The sequence below is a fragment of the Portunus trituberculatus genome, chromosome 43 (assembly GCF_017591435.1).
Source record: "Portunus trituberculatus isolate SZX2019 chromosome 43, ASM1759143v1, whole genome shotgun sequence".
Lineage (NCBI taxonomy): Eukaryota > Metazoa > Arthropoda > Malacostraca > Decapoda > Portunidae > Portunus > Portunus trituberculatus.
In genome coordinates, this window is record NC_059297.1 from 15,925,677 (window position 1) to 15,946,615 (window position 20,939).

A 20,939-nucleotide genomic window follows, 5' to 3' on the forward strand; every position below is an offset into this window, starting at 1 on the left:
GAAAAGAATGGGGAAAGGAAGAAAGGACCAAGTAATTGTTTTAAGTATAAAAATAAATTATCAACTCACCTTTTCCATAAATCTTGCTAATTCATCTGGGGGGAGAAAATCACCAATATGATGTTTCCCTTCTGCCATATTGGTGAGTTCTGCTGCCCTGGCTTGTGTTTCTTCCATCTCTCTAGCTCGTCTGGGGACAGTACAATAATGTATCGTAAAAACAAATGTAGTATTATTTACTACAGTTTTCTTACCTGAGCTAAATCATATAAACATAAAGTAAAGCAGTATATATGTACTGCAATAAACATATTTTGCATTCATTAAAAATTAAAAACTAAAAGTTTTAGTTTATATTTATACATCATGTTTTGTTTAATCTTCAGGATGTGGCACTGATGCTTGTACTAAGCTAGCCTTAAAACTGTAAGGGGTAGTAAAGAAGATGGGCAAACCTCTTAATGTGTAGCTTCTGTTAATCTAGCAGCGTGTTAGTAAGAGGACGGGGTGTGGCTACTCATGTGTCCTGGTGTGTCCTGGATATAGTCAAACTTCTCAGTATGTGTTCAGTTTTGCTTACTTGTGTTTTTTTTTTTTTTTGTGTGTGAGTGATTAGTTTTGTGTACTTTGTTCCAGTGCATAGCTACATTTCCATTGTCAGAATAATATAACCTTAGTTTTGTTGACTCCTGGATTTAAAAATTCGCTAAATGCATCAGTCAACCACCTATAATTATGATCTTACCTTTTATGTTCCCAAGTACCACCATCAACATCTTCATCAGAATCATACTCATATCTAACTTTCCCTTGTTTTTCCAAACGCTCAGATTCTCTCTTCTTTGCCTGAAGCAGTTGGAAGACCACATTCATCTGAAAATAGCCCATATTTAATGATAAAAATAAAATAAAGAGTTTTAATCATCAGCAAAAGTAGGGATTTTGAACAAGCAAGGAAAAATGTAGATACAGAAAGATGGAGGCTTTCCTTTTATGGTCAGCTCCTTAAAAAAACACTTCTATGAGAGAGAGAGAGAGAGAGAGAGAGAGAGAGAGAGAGAGAGAGAGAGAGAGAGAGAGAGAGAGAGAGAGAGAGAGAGAGAGAGAGAGAGAGAGAGAGAGAGAGAGAGAGAGAGAGAGAGAGAGAGAGAGAGAGAGAGAGAGAGAGAGAGAGAGAGAGAGAGAGAGAGAGAGAGAGAGAGAGAGAGAGAGCTCTTGGGAAGGGGAAAGTTGTGGGTGGATGGAGAAGAGCAGGAGTCTCTCCTGAAAAACTTTTACCGGTTTAACAGTAGTGAAAAGCAGAATGTATTTTATCTCCTGTTTTGCATCTTCATCACACAGGCTTATATCAGGTATGAGCTAGTGCATCCTTCCAGCTGTAACAACTATGTTTCTTTTTTCTTGTACTATGTTTTATGTGAGACAATAATACTAATAGCAATACTAATAATGTCTGTAGAATGATATGAGCAAGTATCTGAGTGATATTGGTGAGGAAAGCAGATAAAGGAGGCTTGGGGTCTGCTGGCTGGGATCCAAGCCAGGCTGCAGGATGGCACACAACCATTTGAACATATCCTGAGAAAGGATAGAAAGTTATTTTGCTTCATCACTTTATAATTTCATTATACATACATCACATTAGCTAGAGAGTTTGGGTTGGAGGGAGACTGATGAGGAAGGATTGATAAGTGTGATGCTATTACATTTCTTATGAATTTGTCAAGGCAGAATTGAAGAATTGATTACCTATTTTTGCCAATTTGTCTAAACTAGCCCTGCTGAAAAGGACATATTCAAGGAACATCCTCATCCTTTATGGGTTAACAAAACTTTTCTTTTCTTAACAGTTACTTAATATGAATTTTGAAGTCTTACCTTCATTTGTTCTTCACATTGCTTCCACTGTGCATCTGTTAGATCAAGAGAGCCAAAAACTTTCTGTGCATATGCAACAATTGCTGGATTATTCCTTGTAAGGCGAGTGACCATAACCCCATGGATGGCTTGGAAGTGCTCTCCTTCCCCTACCATATCCATAAGGTTCTCTGGCACCGAGAATGATGTAGTGGATACTGGATGGAAAAATTACTAAATTGGAAGCTGATCAAACAGCTACAGTGCATAGATTTAGATATACTATATATTTAAAGAAAATATATAATGCTTTCTTGTTTGAAAATTACCACATGTGTAATCTTGGAAGAAAAAATATACAAAGTAATAAAGACAATGTATTTCATCAAAAAATTCTCCTTCATATGTGACATAGCAACAGAGAGAGAGAGAGAGAGAGAGAGAGAGAGAGAGAGAGAGAGAGAGAGAGAGAGAGAGAGAGAGAGAGAGAGAGAGAGAGAGAGAGAGAGAGAGAGAGAGAGAGAGTCAATACCTGGAACTAATGGTGTTACTGGGGCAGCCGCAGGGGCAGGTTGTCCTCCCCAGCGGCTTTTTCGTTTCTTGCTCATGGACATGTCAGATAATTTGCTGTTGCTCGAATCCTCTTCACTGGAACAAGCTGAGAGAGAAACTAGCAAACTTCATCAATAAAGCTGCCTCGATACTAACCTAGCATGTGGAAGTGGGAGAGAAACAATGACACTGCTTAGAATAAATAGGTATTTAATGGAAAAGTATTCAATAGCAGCAGGCTAGTACAAATAAAAGTATGTACTTATCATAAACAGAGTTGCACTGATCACCCCCCTAACCCATTTTTTGTGAGCAAAATACATAGTAATTTTTTTTTTACATCAAATAAAACAAATAGTTAAAGAAAGTGATATAACTGAATCTTAGATAAAACAATGATATACAATGTGTATGTCAATTACACCAGTTATTGATGAATCAATCAATTTTAATGCCTGTACCATGGAAATTCTTCAAGGTGGTACCACATTTGTGTTGGATTTTGAGGCAGCTGGTAATACAAGATGACCCATGATTTTCTAGCAAAAATAATATACTTGTTGGAAATTTTCTTGTTCAACTGTAAGTTTTTTCAACTTAACACCCTACCTCTCATCTTTACTCATCTTTGCATACAGCACTACCCTCTTTGCTTAATTTCTCTTCTCTTTGCATTTGCTTTACAATTCCTCCTCCTCCTTTTGCAACCACATTCCATACATACACTACTCACTATCTTGTTTTATATCACCTCCAATTCATCTCATGCCACACACCTGTTCCACACCAATCCACAACTGTAGTTTTGAGACACCACCACTCTTCTTCCGCATTACCTACTTCCCAAACTTTCACTGTTCCACTCATTCATAATCTTTTCCTGATACTCTACAGTCTTCTCCCTCTTCAACACATTCACATTCAGAACTTGCTGTGCCATATCCATTCTTAAGCCTTTACTGATCTGCAGTCTAATCTTAACTTCCCATCAACCAGGCAATGGTCTGTTATATATATATATATATATATATATATATATATATATATATATATATATATATATATATATATATATATATATATACCAACTCCAGCTCCTTTCTCTAAACCTTTACATCCAACAACTGTTCATATTTGTTGATACATTAATGTTCTGTCAACTACCACTCCATTCACTTGACTCATACAAGTATACCTTTAGATATCCTTGTTCTTAAACATTGAGTTCCCTGTCAGTAGTTCTTGTTATATGCATAATTCTAACATGAAACAAATAAATCTTCACTATCAACTACATTGGAACAGGCATGAGAGTAGATTAGAGTAAATAATTGCATATTAAGAAGGCAAATCTTGAGAGTATAACAAGGCTCTTATAATGTGGAAGTCTCAGAGCTTTAACTCAAGATTGAATGAATACATCACAGTGAGACAGTTGAAGTAAAGAAAATGCACTGGGACAAGTTAAAACTCCTACTTTATCCATTCCCTTGCAATATTCCAAGGAACAGGCACCAGAACAGGCAAAGAGATTCAAGATGTACATTCCTGTTTTTTTTTTTTTTTTTTATTCTTTCCTTTGAGTTCTTCCAAATCTATAAACCTAATTGATTTTGAATATTAAATGAGTGATCAACTTAGATTAAGGGACTGTCACACTTTGATCAAAAATATTTAATACTTTTGGTAATTTTTACTCTCTACTCAGTAATTCCCTCAGCTATTTAGCCTATTAAAATCTAAACCCCTTAAATCCCTAAAAGGACCAATGGTGGTGGTGATTTTCATCCCATTAGAACTGTGCCTCCACTGTTGAATGTCAAAAAGAGCTTGTATCAACATACCTTAAATTTATCCTGGGAGAGCAAAGGAAATAGACTTTGTACTCAACATCGTCTTCCTCTTTCTACTGATGCCATCCAGTTGTCTATATGTGTAGTGGTTATAGAGACACTAAGTTGAAAAGGATGGACTTTTGAAGGGAACGAGTCACTTGCCATGAATGGAACTGTTTTTGTAGACTAGACATTGGTAGCACCTAATGAAAATTGGTGCCCTGAGCTCTCTTGCCATATGTTAAACAGTTTATCAGCTTCTGCTCTATTGCATTCATTAAGATGGGCACTATATCTGGCGCTGAGGTGTGAAGGTAGAGAATCATATTCATCACAATCCCTGTTACTGTATCTGGACATAAATGCAGAGCAGACTAACAGATTAACCTAACTAGCTCACAGGCAATGTCATCAATGAATGAACTACAAAAATTGACAAAAAGTAGCTAAATTTAAAGTAAAGATCACAAAATGATTATAACTACCTCCAGTCCTCCCATGGTAAAGTGTTTTGAGCTGCCTATGGCCCTTTAAAAGATAAGGCTTATTTGTAAATATATCTAAATATTGTACCATGTTCCCATAAGATGTATAAATGCATGCACTCCAAACATTCCAGGTAAATGTTTCCATCATCTACAGTAAAAGTCCATTAATCTGAACATCAATAATTCAAATTTCCCAATAGCCCAAATTTTTAAATGTGGGTATGAAAAAATAAATCAATGGCCAAAATTAGGTCCTTCCACAAATTCAAATCAGGTGCCAGAAGTACTCTAGCAGTAACAGGTAGAAGTAGATGCTCCTACTGAAACTCCCCTACTTCAGACCAAGCTAGTAGTGGTGAGCAGGAACCAATAACTCAAATATTCAAGGAACTGGTTCCTTGGGCTTGAGGAACCATCTGAACTATAGTAAAACTAAATTGTACTGACCCATAGGGTGTTGTTCACCATCCTGCCAGATCTCCAACCAAAATATTCACCCTATACTACTCACTGTTCTTTAATTATAGTATTATCAACAAACAGCATTCTAAGAATATTCTGAATATTTCATTAAATCGCAGGTGATACAAATAAAGTGTTAAATACCAAATCAAATGAAGGTATTTCATGTACATATGTGACAATATGGCATACCAGGTCAGGCAACGTTGCCACTTGACCCAAGATGGGATTTTCCCTGGGGAATGGGGAGGAGGAGTCAGATCACCATGCATGTGCAAATCGACTCACTTCACTTCCAATCTGGTCACCACATTGGAAGGATAAACTGACGCTTCCCCATCTTAATGAACTGAATGTTGAACAGCCAGACAAAAAAAAAAAAAATCTCTTCATCCAATTATCTTCAATAAATAAGTTCAGCTTGGGCAGTAACAGAAATAAAATACTGTCTCATCTTATGTTTCTTTTCACCACTCATTATATTAAACTGGGTATCTCGAGAGGACATAACAGTAAATATTCTGTAAATTATCAGTCTCATTTTCACTTTTATAACCAACAATGCTACTGTACTTAAATTACTTATGGCATAATCACCTGCAGAGATCTTCATTTCACTTGTCCCCCTCCCCTTTTTTAGAGCTGTGATGCATTAAACTCATCGATACAAGATCATACGCGTGTACAAGAATTGGTTCTTCAAGGAGTCTTCCTCAGCTTGATTTATGCATTGGTTCTGAGCAGATCTACACTGCCTGTGTGAACTTCATATAAGCCATATCATATTGGCTTGTAGTGTGCATGTGATTTTTTTTTTCTTTTTTTTTCCCCTTTCTTTTTATTATTTTGTTTTTTTACTGCTCTGTCTGACACTTAGCCCTCTGACTCTGACTTTGAGTACCTTCCTGGCAATGATGCAAATGATGATAGTAGTGAAAGTGACTGTAAATATGAAAGTGAAGATGATTTTATTTACAAAATTGACCCCATGATGGACCATGGGTGGCGACTCATGTCCGATCGATTCAGTGACGAGCAGCCAGACCCGGTCCCCATATTCAGTGCCAATGCTGATGGCCTTGACCCTGCCAACCTGTCTGCCATGTCTGTGTCTACTTTTATGTGCCCAAGTGAAGCCTTCATGTATGTATTTGACAATGAAGTGGTAGATAGCCTATATAAATGGATGAGTGAGAGGGCATGTTTTTCCCATACATAAACCTTGCCTAACTTTAAGCACTCTAACCTAACCTAACCCAAGCTATCCAAACCAAACTAAACCTAATATAACTTTCATTGAAGTGTTTGGTATGTGTTAAGCAAAAAACATTTTCAAAATATCTGAAAAAATGGGTAAAAAAGGCAAGTTGAGTGGGTGGATGTGTAGCAGTTGGGAGGTATGCGGGAGGGCTTGTATTGCGGGGATAGGCGGGTAATAAAAACAGTCTTGTGCTGAAGGGGTTAAATTGAATAAAGAACTGTTATTTTTTCCATGAAGTAATGAAAGATATGGTAACATCACACAAATTATCAGTCTCATCCTGTGGGTCAGTACAATTTAGTTTCACTATAGTTTCAAAGGAATTGATAAAGTGCAGCTGGTGAATACCATTCTCAGAACTACCAGTGCATTGCTTGTCAGTTATCAGGTGCACTGGCGATTCAGAGACTGGTATTCATCAGCATGCAGAACCTGTTCCAGAACCAGTTCCACGGGGAACCAGTAGAGCAAATACCAGTCTCAGAAATATCAGCAGAATGATTATCAAAGTACTGATTCCCAGCCCCAACAGCTAAAAGACCCAGACTGGGATGGATAATAATAAACATGCATATGGGCTATTGATGCTGCTGTTGAGTAACAACTTGCAGATCAAGATGCAGCTGACATGTATGGAGAAGTATTTGCATAGTAAAACGATCCATATTACACTGTCTTTATTTTTTTTACTATTCACTAGTTTATTATGTCTATTGTTTTCAAGGGTACATCCTGATAATCTAATGAAACTCATAATTTGGTCCCCTGCTCATCGGATTAACAGACTCTTACAGTATATGAATTCATATAGAAGTTTAAAAAATTGAGATAAGGTAATAACTGTACTGGCAAGAATCAGGACAGGAAAAGACTAGAGGTGAGAAGGCAGCAGATATCATCAATCCTCTCAGACATGTGGTGTTGATATGCTGTCACTTGCCTGTTCCCTATATGTGGCTATATAATGTAGCTACGATCTGATTGTTTGTCTAACGGAAGATCCATACATAAAATCAAGCTGAAAGAATGTATGAAGACATGGAAATAAGTCAGAAACTGCCAAAATTATATGATGAGGCCAACAAACAGCCACATGCTATTTGCTTGCACAGGAAAGAGTGCACATTGAATAAACTAAGACATGAATGTAGATATAATGAAGCCCAAGAAAGAGAAATTAGCAAGAAGAACCTGATTATCCATTAGGCATATTGTAGAGGGTGTGTCAAGTGGGAGTCCCTGACCCCATGGTAGGTAGTTTCTCTACCTGAAAAAGAGTTCACTAATACAGCAGCACTTTTCATATGACCTTTTATTTCTTCTTCTTTCACTATCTCTTACTAATCTGATATCCTTTTACATGACACTCTTTGACACTTATTAAGTTAACAATGAAATAAGAACAATTTCATGAAGGATACACTACCTAAACTCTAAATGTATATGCATGTATATATATATATATATATATATATATATATATATATATATATATATATATATATATATATATATATATATATATATATATATATATATATATATATATATATATATATATATATATATATATATATATATATATATATATATATATATATATATATATATATATATATATATATATATATATATATATATATATATATATATATATATATATATATATATATATATATATATATATATATATATATATATATATATATATATATATATATATATATATATATATATATATATATATATATATATATATATATATATATATATATATATATATATATATATATATATATATATATATATATATATATATATATATATATATATATATATATATATATATATATATATATATATATATATATATATATATATATATATATATATATATATATATATATATATATATATATATATATATATATATATATATATATATATATATATATATATATATATATATATATATATATATATATATATATATATATATATATATATATATATATATATATATATATATATATATATATATATATATATATATATATATATATATATATATATATATATATATATATATATATATATATATATATATATATATATATATATATATATATATATATATATATATATATATATATATATATATATATATATATATATATATATATATATATATATATATATATATATATATATATATATATATATATATATATATATATATATATATATATATATATATATATATATATATATATATATATATATATATATATATATATATATATATATATATATATATATATATATATATATATATATATATATATATATATATATATATATATATATATATATATATATATATATATATATATATATATATATATATATATATATATATATATATATATATATATATATATATATATATATATATATATATATATATATATATATATATATATATATATATATATATATATATATATATATATATATATATATATATATATATATATATATATATATATATATATATATATATATATATATATATATATATATATATATATATATATATATATATATATATATATATATATATATATATATATATATATATATATATATATATATATATATATATATATATATATATATATATATATATATATATATATATATATATACAGTGGTACCTCAACATACAAATTTAATTCGTTCCGTGACAATCGTTGTACAGTGGTACCTCGAGATACGAATTTAATTTGTTCCAGTGTGGCTTTCATATCATGATTTTTTCGTATAATGAGTTGCGTTTCACATGTAAATCGCCTAATTTGTTCCAAGCTCTACAAAAACACATTAAATTTTATAATAAGGGTAAAACCAGAATGAAATAAGACCCAAATACATTTGAATCATTCAATATACCTAACCTAACCGTTAATACCTGTAAATGAAGTAGATAATAGAACATAATGAAAAATAATAATACAAAAATTATACGAAAATGTGGAACCTTGCCTTTTGAGTGAGGCGATGTCCGAAAGTGAAAGTGGTGGCAGAGGAGGAGGGCAAACGCCAGAAAATATAGAAAATGGCAGGTAAAATTAACACTTAACTTTACAAAACACTTAAAATTATTATTATCATTAGCTGTTACAAGTATTTCCAATACCATAATCCTTCCTGCAGCCTACTCAGCGTGTGGAGAAAATGGCCTGCTCCCTCGTCCCATAGCAACACACATGTACGTACATGCACACGAATGCACACACATGCCAGGTGCCTTTATACTTTTATTAATAGAACATCCAAGTGGCTTATTCGTTCAAGCAAGAGTTAAAACTCCACTTGTGAATTATAATCACAATGATAAAGCTTGTGAAGCACGATTGCAAAATTAAATCAATACGAACTGCAGCACTGACGCGTTTGGTTTCGGCGATCGAACAAGTGATTCCGTAATGTAAACAATATGTCCAATACATGCCGTCGCCCGCCACTAAAACAAGAAGAGATGGACTGTTTCACTGTGTATATGGTGTTTTTATTTACATAGTTTTAAATTTGTGGTGAGTGCTGCAGCAAATTTGTAATGAGTGGTGAAACAATAGTGTCTTGCAGACTCCTTGATTCTGATGTTTTTGTGTTCAGTGGTCGAGTATATGGTGAATGTGTTCTTGTATGAGAATGACTTTTTTTTTCTTATAAATTTCTTTCAAATATTAGGGTGCATCTTCCAAGATGCAGCGTCTTGCAAGCCGTAAAATACGGTATTTATTTATTTATTTATTTTATTTTTTTTTTTCAGTTTCTAAATGGCGAGAATTTTAAAAATTTCTGCACGCAGGAATTTCACGCTTTGTTTTGTATCTTTCGTATGCTGAGTAATTTTTTGTAATATGAAGCCAAAAAATCTTTACATATCATTTCGTAAAATGAAATTTTTGTGTACAGAAGCTTTCGTATCTACAGGTACCACTGTATATAAAAAAAAATTGTATATCAAATAAATTTTTTCCATAAAATTAATGGAAATAGAATTAATTCGTTCTTGTGATATGAATTTACACCCACAAAAAATTAACATGCTTTAAATACCAACCAAATATAGCTTTAATATAAGACAAATATATATTGTATGCATGATATAAATTAACTATATTGCCCAAAATAACAACTTAACCCGCAAAACTCAGGACACATCGATAGACATTCATCATGCTAGACTCGGAGCATGTCCATAAACATTTAGGCTTTTTACGGCTATATTTTGGCTATTTTCTTCCCGCTTTCTTTGCTTGTGAGTATATAAAAAAAAATTGTATATCAAATCAATTTTTTCCATAAAAATGAATGGAAATAGAATTAATTCGTTCTTGTGATATGAATTTACCCCCACAAAAAATTAACATGCTTTAAATACCAACCAAATATAGCTTTAATATAAGACAAATATATATTGTATGCATGATATAAATTAACTATATTGCCAAAAATAACAACTTAACCCGCAAAACTCAGGACACATCGATAGACATTCATCATGCAAGACTCGGAGCATGTCCATAAACATTTAGGCTTTTTACGGCTATATTTTGACTATTTTCTTCCCGCTTTCTTTGCTTGTGAGCTGGCAACACTCATCAGGATTAAACATATGCTCTACGTCACTGTGTCACCAACAATGGGTGGTGGGAGCGACTGATTTCACAGTGTCTGATTCTGCCACCTCTCTCACGCACCTTACTTCTATACCTCAGGTCTCTCGCCATGTTATGGGGAGACAACTTTTGAAGGAGTGGTATCAGAACGAGAGAGAGAGAGAGAGAGAGAGAGAGAGAGAGAGAGAGAGAGAGAGAGAGAGAGAGAGAGAGAGAGAGAGAGAGAGAGAGAGAGAGAGAGAGAGAGAGAGAGAGAGAGAGAGAGAGAGATACAAGGGGCCCGTTTTCTATCGCTCTAGCCAAGGCCGCTGAACCTGATCAGAAGCAAGGCCACATAAACCGATGATACTACCTCATTCAACCTGTGATATTTTGGTAACCATGACATCTAGACTAGAGACTTCTGGTTTTTGTATTGCAAAGAGGAAGAGTTGCTTGTGGGCAGAACAGCATTTGTACTCTCTCATTTATTGAATTTCTAAGTGTAATCAGCATGTGAATACAGGCTATTTTGTGTTTCTCGCCAAACTTCTTCTTTTGGGACCCACGATCACAGGGTCTTGAATTCACAAAACTTAAGAAAAAATACACACTGCCTAGGAGCACTGACACATACAAGCACAAAGGATGAACAACGATACACAACGAGGCTTGAATGTTCGGGTGGACGAGGGTAGCCAAGCAATCGCTGCGCCACCTACCGAAGGCTATTCGTATCTTAAAAATATCTTCGTATTTCAAGGTGTAAATTATATCAAATTTTTTGTTGTATATAAAAAAAAATTGTATGTTGGGGCAATCGTATCTCGAGGTATTACTGTGTATATCTAATATATATATATATATATATATATATATATATATATATATATATATATATATATATATATATATATATATATATATATAGCTATGATAGATAGAAAATTATAATGGAAAATCTCATTGATGATTATTCAGTGTTTAAAAAAATTACAACAAATAACACCTAATTATTTTCTACCAAATAACACTGACTTCTTGGTGCAAAATCTACATTCTGTTTGTCCTTTCACAGATGGCATGCTGGAATTTAAAAATTGAATTGGCAAGATAAATTTTTACAGAAGTGTCGACAGTCCCTTGTAAAACAAACATAGGCAATGCCCAATTTTAGTTCCGGGTCTGATGAATAACCTTCCTATAGTTCATGTGCAAATTGTTAAACCCTTGAGATTCAACATTCTAATGTTCTGAACCTGCAGACATTCTTACCAAGGCTTCTTAAAGCAAAATAGGTACAGCTACAAAGAGACATCAAGAGATGTGTCAGAAATTGTTATAAAATATGGGTGATCATATTACACAGCATAAACACTCAGTTATGTGGACAAATTTATAGGTGAACTCCTAGAATTACTGTTGCACTAAAATAAAGGAGTAATGGATACCAAAATCTTTCTTAATCTACAAATCCATTGAAGAAATCCATGTCAAGACAATATCCTTTCAGAATAATACTTTAACATTTAGAGCTGCTAGTATGCATGGTCATCCCACATATACTACCAAATACGTTTCCCTCTCAACACACTCAAATAAGAAACATTTCAAATCTTATTATCACAATATATAATTATATAATTGAAAAAAATTGAAAAGTCTATGCAGAAAAAAATAAGCACAGCAATGCATGTACAGGTAAGAACATGTTTTACCAATGAATGTTTCCAAGACAATATTCCCTTACCTGCTGGAGTTTCTGAGAGTTCCTTTGCCTTGGCTTGTGCTCTTCTTAGGGCATCTTGAAACCAATCAGGATTTTCTGGTTCAGTTTTCACATCTTCACTGAAGGGGAGGGTGTCAACCTGTGGGAAAAATTATACTAAATAAAAAAAATATATATCTGCATAAAATATGTGAAAGAATACCTTGACTATCAGTAGCTTCATTCACTGAACTACATTTAAATGGCTTGAAGAGTAAAAAGCTACCAATAAAATCTCTTATTCTTAAAAAGAGAGCTGCAGGGTGGCTCTGGTGCAGCAGGTCTTATGTGAATGAAGTGGGTGACAGTGAAGCTGGAGTAAAAACTGTGGGGATTGTGAATGAAGATAAGCCTGCTTGTGATAGGAACAAAAAGAGACAATCATACCAACTACTTGGAATTATGCTCATGAATAATTACAGTTCTGAAATACTATTTGAGGATCTACATATAATATTCAGACAAGCAATAGTTGAATTAAAATTAAGAGATCTGTTTTCATATCTTATGAATGGCATATACCTTATTGGTATTTATCATTCCCTCCCTCTGGCACACTCTGAAACCTTAAAAGTCACTCTCTCCACCATTTCATAAAATATCATTCTCATGGTAAGCCCATGCCAGCGAATAAATTCGCAGAAAGAACCAGCAGACGATGCCCACGCAAGGCTATGTTCGCCTGTCTTCAAGGTGGAGGAATACACACTGCTTGGAAAAGTTAATTCTGGAGCCAGAACGAGTTATTCTCCCAGCTGATAGTACTGAGATGTGTAATTACATATTGGCTACAATATGAGAATGCTGAGGAGATCACTAGTCATTATGGAGCTGTAGTAATGAGAAACAGCGGATCAGTAATTGGCAACTCTGAGTCTGGCGAGGAGGCTGGATGGCGGCGCAAGGGTTGCCAACCTCAATCTCAGCGCGATATTTAAATTTCCTCAACAATTATTGCTTCTTTCCTGTGCACACCATTGAGTTGTGCATATATCTGTGGGCGTCTTCGGTGTATAGACGAGTCTATGCAGAGTTGGGAAGGTGTTAGAAAGAGGAATGAGGAGAATTAAAGGAAAAGCTATTGTTTAATTAGCAAATGGGGTCAAGCCAGGGCACGTGACCTGCAGTGGGTCACGCGCAAGGCAGTCTAGTGCGTGACTCGGTGTGAAGTGGGCGTGTTGCTCACGAGGTCGGTAATTTTCCTCCGTATATTGCATGCGGCTATGATTCTGTCATCTTATCAGAGGGAAAACAGCCTCTTAAGATCGATACAATTTGTCGAGAGTCGTGCAGAAGCAGAGGAAATACCGATCTCCAAGATAAAGATGGATTACTTTGACTCTGTGTTCACACGTGCTGGAGGCCGTGGGGCCACGTGTATCATCTGTTTCAGGCTTTGTGTGTGTTGAGCAGTGGTTGAGAGCCACGAGATACATCATTTGTTTCAGGTTGTTGTGCAAGGACAGAATTAGTGTTTTACAGAATTAGTGTTTTACCCAGCTGTGTAGAGCTGAGAAGATAAACATTCTAGAAACATTTGTGTTGTGCGTTCGTGCCTTTGTCCCCACGTGGCGGAGTGATCCCGGAGGCCCTGGAGTCCACGTGAGTGGTCGCTGCCTTTGTACAAGGTAGTGTTTAGTGAACATGAGCTCACGCATGGCAGAGTATTGTACCCGAGTGGTGGTAAGTCCTTTTCCTTAGTTATTCTAGGAATATTTAGTGTGTGCCTGTGTGTGTGTGTAAGTGACCACATGGCATGTATGGTGTTGTTATAATTTAACTAATAAAGTGAAAAGCGTAGCAACTGTGTTTTGCTTCTGTGATTACCTGTCTGTGTTGGGTCCCGAGAGTTGTTCCCTTAAAATAAATTCGAAATTGTGAGGATTGCGGGTGCGAGTTGGTTAAGAGGTTCAGATATATATATTCGCCATGAGAACTCGATTTGAGCAATTTCTCTGAGTATATTCTGATCACACCTCCATAATCAATCTTCCACCACCCCGTCGCCCTTCTTTCCACAATCACCTTAGCATATAGCTGTCACCAACACTCCTCAAAGCTTTCTCCTTCACATCTTTTCAGGAAAGAGTAGTGTCATAGCTCACAGCTTTCATTGTGAACTGTGTTTAGAAATTCCTGACTGAGGGATCTAAACTCACTAGTTTCTATGGCAAAGATTGAATAAGACTTGTTACATTTTGAGATAACTCATGGCAAAACTTTTTTAAGGACATCATAAGACTTTTTGAGGACAGCAACTAAAAATGAGTAATGATCTTTAATGAAAAATGTTTGAGAATAACTTCTTGAGTATTTCTGATTGTCTGTGCCTCATAAATCATTAATACTTTTCCACTGATTTTTTAATGACCTAGGTTTCATATATTTGAGGGAAAAAAAAATCATTGCATTTTTCTAAGGCATTCCCACAAAGCAATATTGTTGCACAGTCTTTGTTTATCTTTAATTTTGATGCTTGTTCCTTTCCTGTACCTACATACATACTACATACATACTGTTAAGGTGCGTTTACACGATCGAACTATGTTCGACGGACAAAATCGTTACCATATCACAGGAGAAGCAGGATGATGTCATAAGCGGTGAAACGATGGAAGTGGATCTGGCAACAAGCAGTGGTACCAGATGAGGGTGTTTACCACCGTTTCGAATCTGCTCACAGGGCATAGACCGGTGGACAATGTTTGAAGGTGATGTCAGAAGGTGATGTCCGTTGGTAACTCAGGCATATAAGTCAGTGTGTGGCCTTGGACGACTGGTGCAATACATCACTACCATGGTACACAGGAAAGAAAACAAGGCCAATAAAAATTGCACTATGCAGTATGATCATTGCTGTACTCTGTGAGGAGGAGGAGGAGATGCCAAGAAGGGAATGGTGCAAGGACTGGTTGCACAAATGAAATGAAAGGGGAAGCCATGCAACCATTTTCCAAGAATTGAAAAGTGGCTATGAATCGGACTTCACGAACTATATGCGCATGGACCCAAATACTTTCTACGATTTACTGGAAAAGGTTAAACCTGTTTGACGTTTCGATGCTGCAAACACGGACAGTGTCCAGTACACTACTTGGTGCTCGCTTCTGACGTCATTAGCGAGCCTTCTCGCTTTCCACTGCTAGTTGTCCGTCGAACATTGTTCGATCGTGTGAACGCACCTTTAGGCAGACAATACCAATAATGACCATGTCTTTTGTCAACCTTCAATATCTCAGAAGTAAAGGTTGGCACTCTTCTAAGAGGAAATGTATCATTACATTCTGCAGTATCTTTATCAACCAATTTTTTTATTACTTACATCAAAGAGTTACTTTATTGTAAGTTTTTACAGTTTTCAACCAGTGATCAGAATATTTTATATAAGTTTATAATATCAGGTCCTCAAAATATTTATTGGTCTTTCAATATTCTTTAAACTAAGAATCAATTTTTCTTCTGACTAACAATCAATTTTTCTTCTATGTATCAAATGAAAACCATGTGTACAGAGCTTTGTCAACTGTCTTGACCTTGGTGGCACATATAATACTATGTATTTTCTTTTCTCCCTCTTTTTCCATTCATGATTTCTGCCAAAAAATTTATCATTTACTACTGTCCAACTATATTGGCCATAACCACCACAAACTGCACACATCACCCAGCATGCTTGCAGACAAAATACTATACAGCTTTTTAATATATATCTGATACTGTTTCTTCAAAACCAGTATCAAAATATTAGGATTAAGTCTAAGAATTTAAAAATTAAAAAAGAATTAAGGGAAAAGGAAGCAGCATGAAATATTTAAGTTTTGATGAGGTAGTCAACAAATAAGCTACATAACATTATTATACATAATAAAGATGCTAAAAAGTAGGTTTTAAATATAAAAAGCATATATATATATATATATATATATATATATATATATATATATATATATATATATATATATATATATATATATATATATATATATATATATAAATATTAAGATGGTGCCCATCACAATATATATATATATATATATATATATATATATATATATATATATATATATATATATATATATATATATATATATATATATGGCCAAGGGAAAACAAAGTGTTGGATAAAATATATATATATATATATATATATATATATATATATATATATATATATATATATATATATATATTGTGATGGGCACCGCATTAATCCCCTTTAATTTATTATATTATTATATGTGAAGCCTATGGCCACCCATCACGGGCCCCTCAGGCTGTTCTGCTGAGCAGACAATCCCCTCCTTCTCCACTTCTCGTTGCAAGCGGGAGTCAGTACAGAGGTAGCCTTCAGCAGAGATAGACACGCACTCTCGTCGGTCTGGCACAGTGTTAGGGAGATTCGTGTTGCTGGGCTTCTCTTGTTACTCGCTAGTCATTGGTCTGGGAGTTGTGCCCTCCTGTTGAGTAGCTGGCTTGCTACTGGGTAGACCGTGGCTGTTAGGACAACGGGCTTGTTGCTCTAGGAGAGGTGTAGTAAGTTTGGCTACATTTCTCGTGCGTTCGTCCCCTCGTGGTGTGGCGGCGCAGAGAGACACGTTATTGTCTCGTCCTGTTTGTCGTTGTGGTGGCTGTGGTCACCAGTGTGTTTGGTGGGCGGCTGTGTGCCCCACCATCTGTTGTGTAGTATCAGTAATATACTGTTTATAGTAACCAGCCAGTCTTCAGCGGAGGTAGACACGCGCTCTTGGTTTCTGGCACAGGGTGGAGACACGTGTTGCTGGGCTGTTCTTGTTACTCGCTAGTCATTGGTCTGGGAGTTGTGCCCTCCTGTTGAGTAGCTGACTTGCTACTGGGTAGACCGTGGCTGTGTAGGACAACGGGCTTGTTGTCCTGAGGAAAGTGTAGCCGGTTGGGGCTGCATTTCCTGTTGTGCGTTCGTCCACTCGGGTGTGGCGACGCGGAGGGACGCGTTATTGTTTCGTCCTGTTGTTGCTGTTGGTGGCTGTGGTCACCAGTGTGTTTTGTTGGGTGGCTGTGTGCCCCACCATCTTTTGTATAGTTTCAGTAGTAAACTGTATTGTAGTGGTAGTAGCCACGCACACTATTGAATGCTGAGAGGCTTCATGTCGGCCAGTAGTGCGTAGTTGTCGTCCGCCAGACTTGTCTGCGACGAGTATTTGGACTCGTGTATAGCTGGTGTCACCCGTAGGTGGTGTCTGGGCTTGTGTGTACATCACCGGATGTGCTGTACACATCATATATTGCAGTAGTAGTAGGCCAGGGATGTCAGTCTAACAGGTGTTAGTAAGCACTTGTTGTAGTAGGATAGTATAGTATATATATACCGCGCGCGTTGTTCCGGTCTGTGAGTTATCACAGTCTGTGGACAAGGCGGGTGGAGAGGCATTAATACTTCATAGAGAAGTGGGTGGAATTGTCCTTGTGGGCGGTTTCTCTAGGGGTATTAAGGCCTCGCCCTGTTACACATAACATCTACCATTTATAAATTCTACTTGGTTGGGTACAGGAGGAGAAGGAGTTGCTGAGGAGATTCCCTTACAGTGGGGGAAATTATACACTGTTGGCGACCTTGAAAGAACCTGAGGGTTACGTCGGCTGTGAGTTATAGTAGTGGGGACTCTGTGGAGTGTTTTATAATCCCCACTGTACTGACCGTAACAAAGTTGGCGATTTTGCCAGAATAACAGTCTAGTGAGCTGTAGCAGCTAACCGCAGCCGGGTGACGTGTAAACCGTAACAGTGGCGACCTCGCCAGGATAAACCAAGTGCTTTATAGTGTGTAGTGTTATTGTGTGGGGTATTATTACTTATATTATTTTATTGTTTGTGAGAACGAGTCCTGTGAGCACCATGGAGAGAGTTACTGGTCTTTTCACCCCACCAGTGGAGGGTGAGGATGCGAGTGTGAGCCGGCGAGACTCACCACGTGGGTATGATGAGTCGGTGGCCGCGCGTGGGGTCAGTGAGGACGCATTTACTACGTGTCATGATAACGCACGTGGCGGTCCCAGTGAAGGTGATGTGGGATATATTAGCCCTGGCAGAAGTATCGGAAGCAGGGAAGGCTCCCGACGATCTAGTCCAGCAAGCAGTATTGCTGATAGTGTCCAGTCAGCTGCCAGACTGGAGGAACTGCGATTGAAGCTGGAAATGAGGAAAATGGAGATAGAAGCAGAAGAGAGGCGAGAGTTAAAAAGACTAGCTGCTGAGGAGAGGGCTAGAGAGGCGGAAGAGAAGGCTAGAGAGGCGGAAGAAAGACGAGAACTTCAGAGACTAGCAGCAGAGCAAGAGGCTAGAGAGGCGGAAGAGAGGGCTAGAGAAGCGGAAGAAGACGAGAAATTCAGAGACTAGCAGCAGAGAAGGAGGCTAGAGAGATGGAGATGATGAGATTGGAGATGGAGAGAGAAAGGGCAGATAAAGATAGAGAGTTGGAGTGGGAGAGAACTCGCCATGCAGTAAGTACGCCTGGAGTTGTTGGTAGTGTAGGAGGAGGAGGAGAACAGAGTGTTGAGCGTACTTTAGTTCAAAGTCTCCAGCTAGTCCCCGAATTTGATGAGGCTAAGGTGGCTGAATGGTTTGTCCGCTTCGAGAGGAAAGCCAAGGAGTTTGCTTGGTCTCGAGAGAGATGGGTAGGCTTGGTCGCGAATAAACTCAAGGGAAAAGCCTTGGAAGTTTATGATAAAATGTCAGCTGATGATCTGGATGATTATGAGGAGTTTAAGGCTGACATTTTGCGGGCATATGAGCTGCGACCAGAAGCCTATCGCTTGCAATTCAGAGGAAAGAGGAAGCGAGCAAGTGACTCCTACCTCGAGTGTGCTCGTTCACTGGAGCAAGTGTTTGAGAGATGGGTTGCTAGCGAGGGTGTTGACTCTCTCGAGGCTTTGAAGGAGTTAGTAGTTATGGAGCAGTTCATTGATATTGCTGATAAGGAGCTGGTACCTCTGTTGAGGGAGAAGAGGTTTAGGACCTTGAAGGAGGCTGCTACATGGGCTGATGATTATGTGTTGGCCCACCGTCCTGTGCAGCAGCCTGGGAGTTGGAGTCGTAAGGAAGGTGGTCCTAAGGGAGGCCCAGGGAGTGGTGGCAGTTCTTCCTCGGGCTCTCCAGGCCACTTTAGGCGATATACTGGATTCGGCAGTAAGATGGGTTTGGAAAGCCCCAGGCCCCCACCCTCCTTTTTCTGCGAAGGACGGGACGGCGGGAAGGCGGCCCCTAGAACGCCCAAGTATGATTCCCAGCCTACGTGCTATCACTGCCGAGGGAAAGGGCATTTTAAGTTCAATTGCCCAAAATTAGTAACAGCTGAAACTCCAAAGTCCTCGCAGAAACCAGTTGCCTTGTTGGTGTGGCCAGATAAAGTTTGTGGTGATGAGTTGACTGCTCCTTCAGGCTTTAGAAGTGAGAAGGCACGGCGTGTGCCTGAGTTGTGTTTGGAGGAGAGAGAGCAGGTTGGCCCACCTGTCCCTCCCCCTGTTGCCTCGCCCGCTGTTGTTAAGGATAGTGAGCTTGACTGGTGCCGTCCTTTCCTGTGTGGAGGCACTGTTGAGATTGATGGCACAAAGTATCCCATCACTGTACTGCGTGATACGGGAGCACAGCAGTCAGTGTGCCGAAATGTCACTGGGAAGAAGGTGACATCTAGCAAGGCAGTGTTGTGTCGTGGACTTAACACTGTGGAGGAGTTCGTGACGGCTGAGGTGACGCTGTCATGTCCTCTTGTCACTGCTACGGCGCAGGTAGCAGTGGCAGACGAACTGCCAGTCGCAGGAGTGGACTTCCTGCTTGGGAATGATTTGGCTGGTGGTCGTGTATGGATCCCAACCTCTGATGAGGATGAGGTTGCTGAAGAGTCTGGGCCAGTGGTGCAAGACTCTGTAAATGTTGTTACCCGCTCTCAGGCCCGCTGGGCTGAGAGAGAGCCTGTTACTACCCAGGAGGTTGCTAGCAGCCAGGTGGGATTGACTCCAGATGGGAGTAACAGTGCTGATGTGGTGGAGCCAGTGTTGGGCTCACCATTGAGTTCTG

At 37.0% G+C, this 20,939-nt stretch overlaps 1 protein-coding gene across 4 annotated transcripts in view; it reads right to left on the reverse strand.

Annotated features, from left to right (window-relative positions):
* The window catches only part of LOC123518051 (SURP and G-patch domain-containing protein 1-like), a 39,005-nt gene that overhangs the window by 7,207 nt on the left and 10,859 nt on the right, over positions 1-20,939 (reverse strand). For 3 of the 4 annotated variants that reach the window (XM_045278600.1, XM_045278602.1, XM_045278598.1), the window contains exons 4-8: positions 12,873-12,990; positions 2,390-2,527; positions 1,879-2,075; positions 746-873; positions 70-190 (exon numbers count right to left, since the gene is read on the reverse strand). In XM_045278600.1, the coding sequence (XP_045134535.1) occupies positions 70-190; positions 746-873; positions 1,879-2,075; positions 2,390-2,527; positions 12,873-12,990 (702 nt within the window). The remainder of the gene's footprint in view (positions 1-69; positions 191-745; positions 874-1,878; positions 2,076-2,389; positions 2,528-12,872; positions 12,991-20,939) is intronic. The other variant, XM_045278601.1, reaches the window with a different exon arrangement.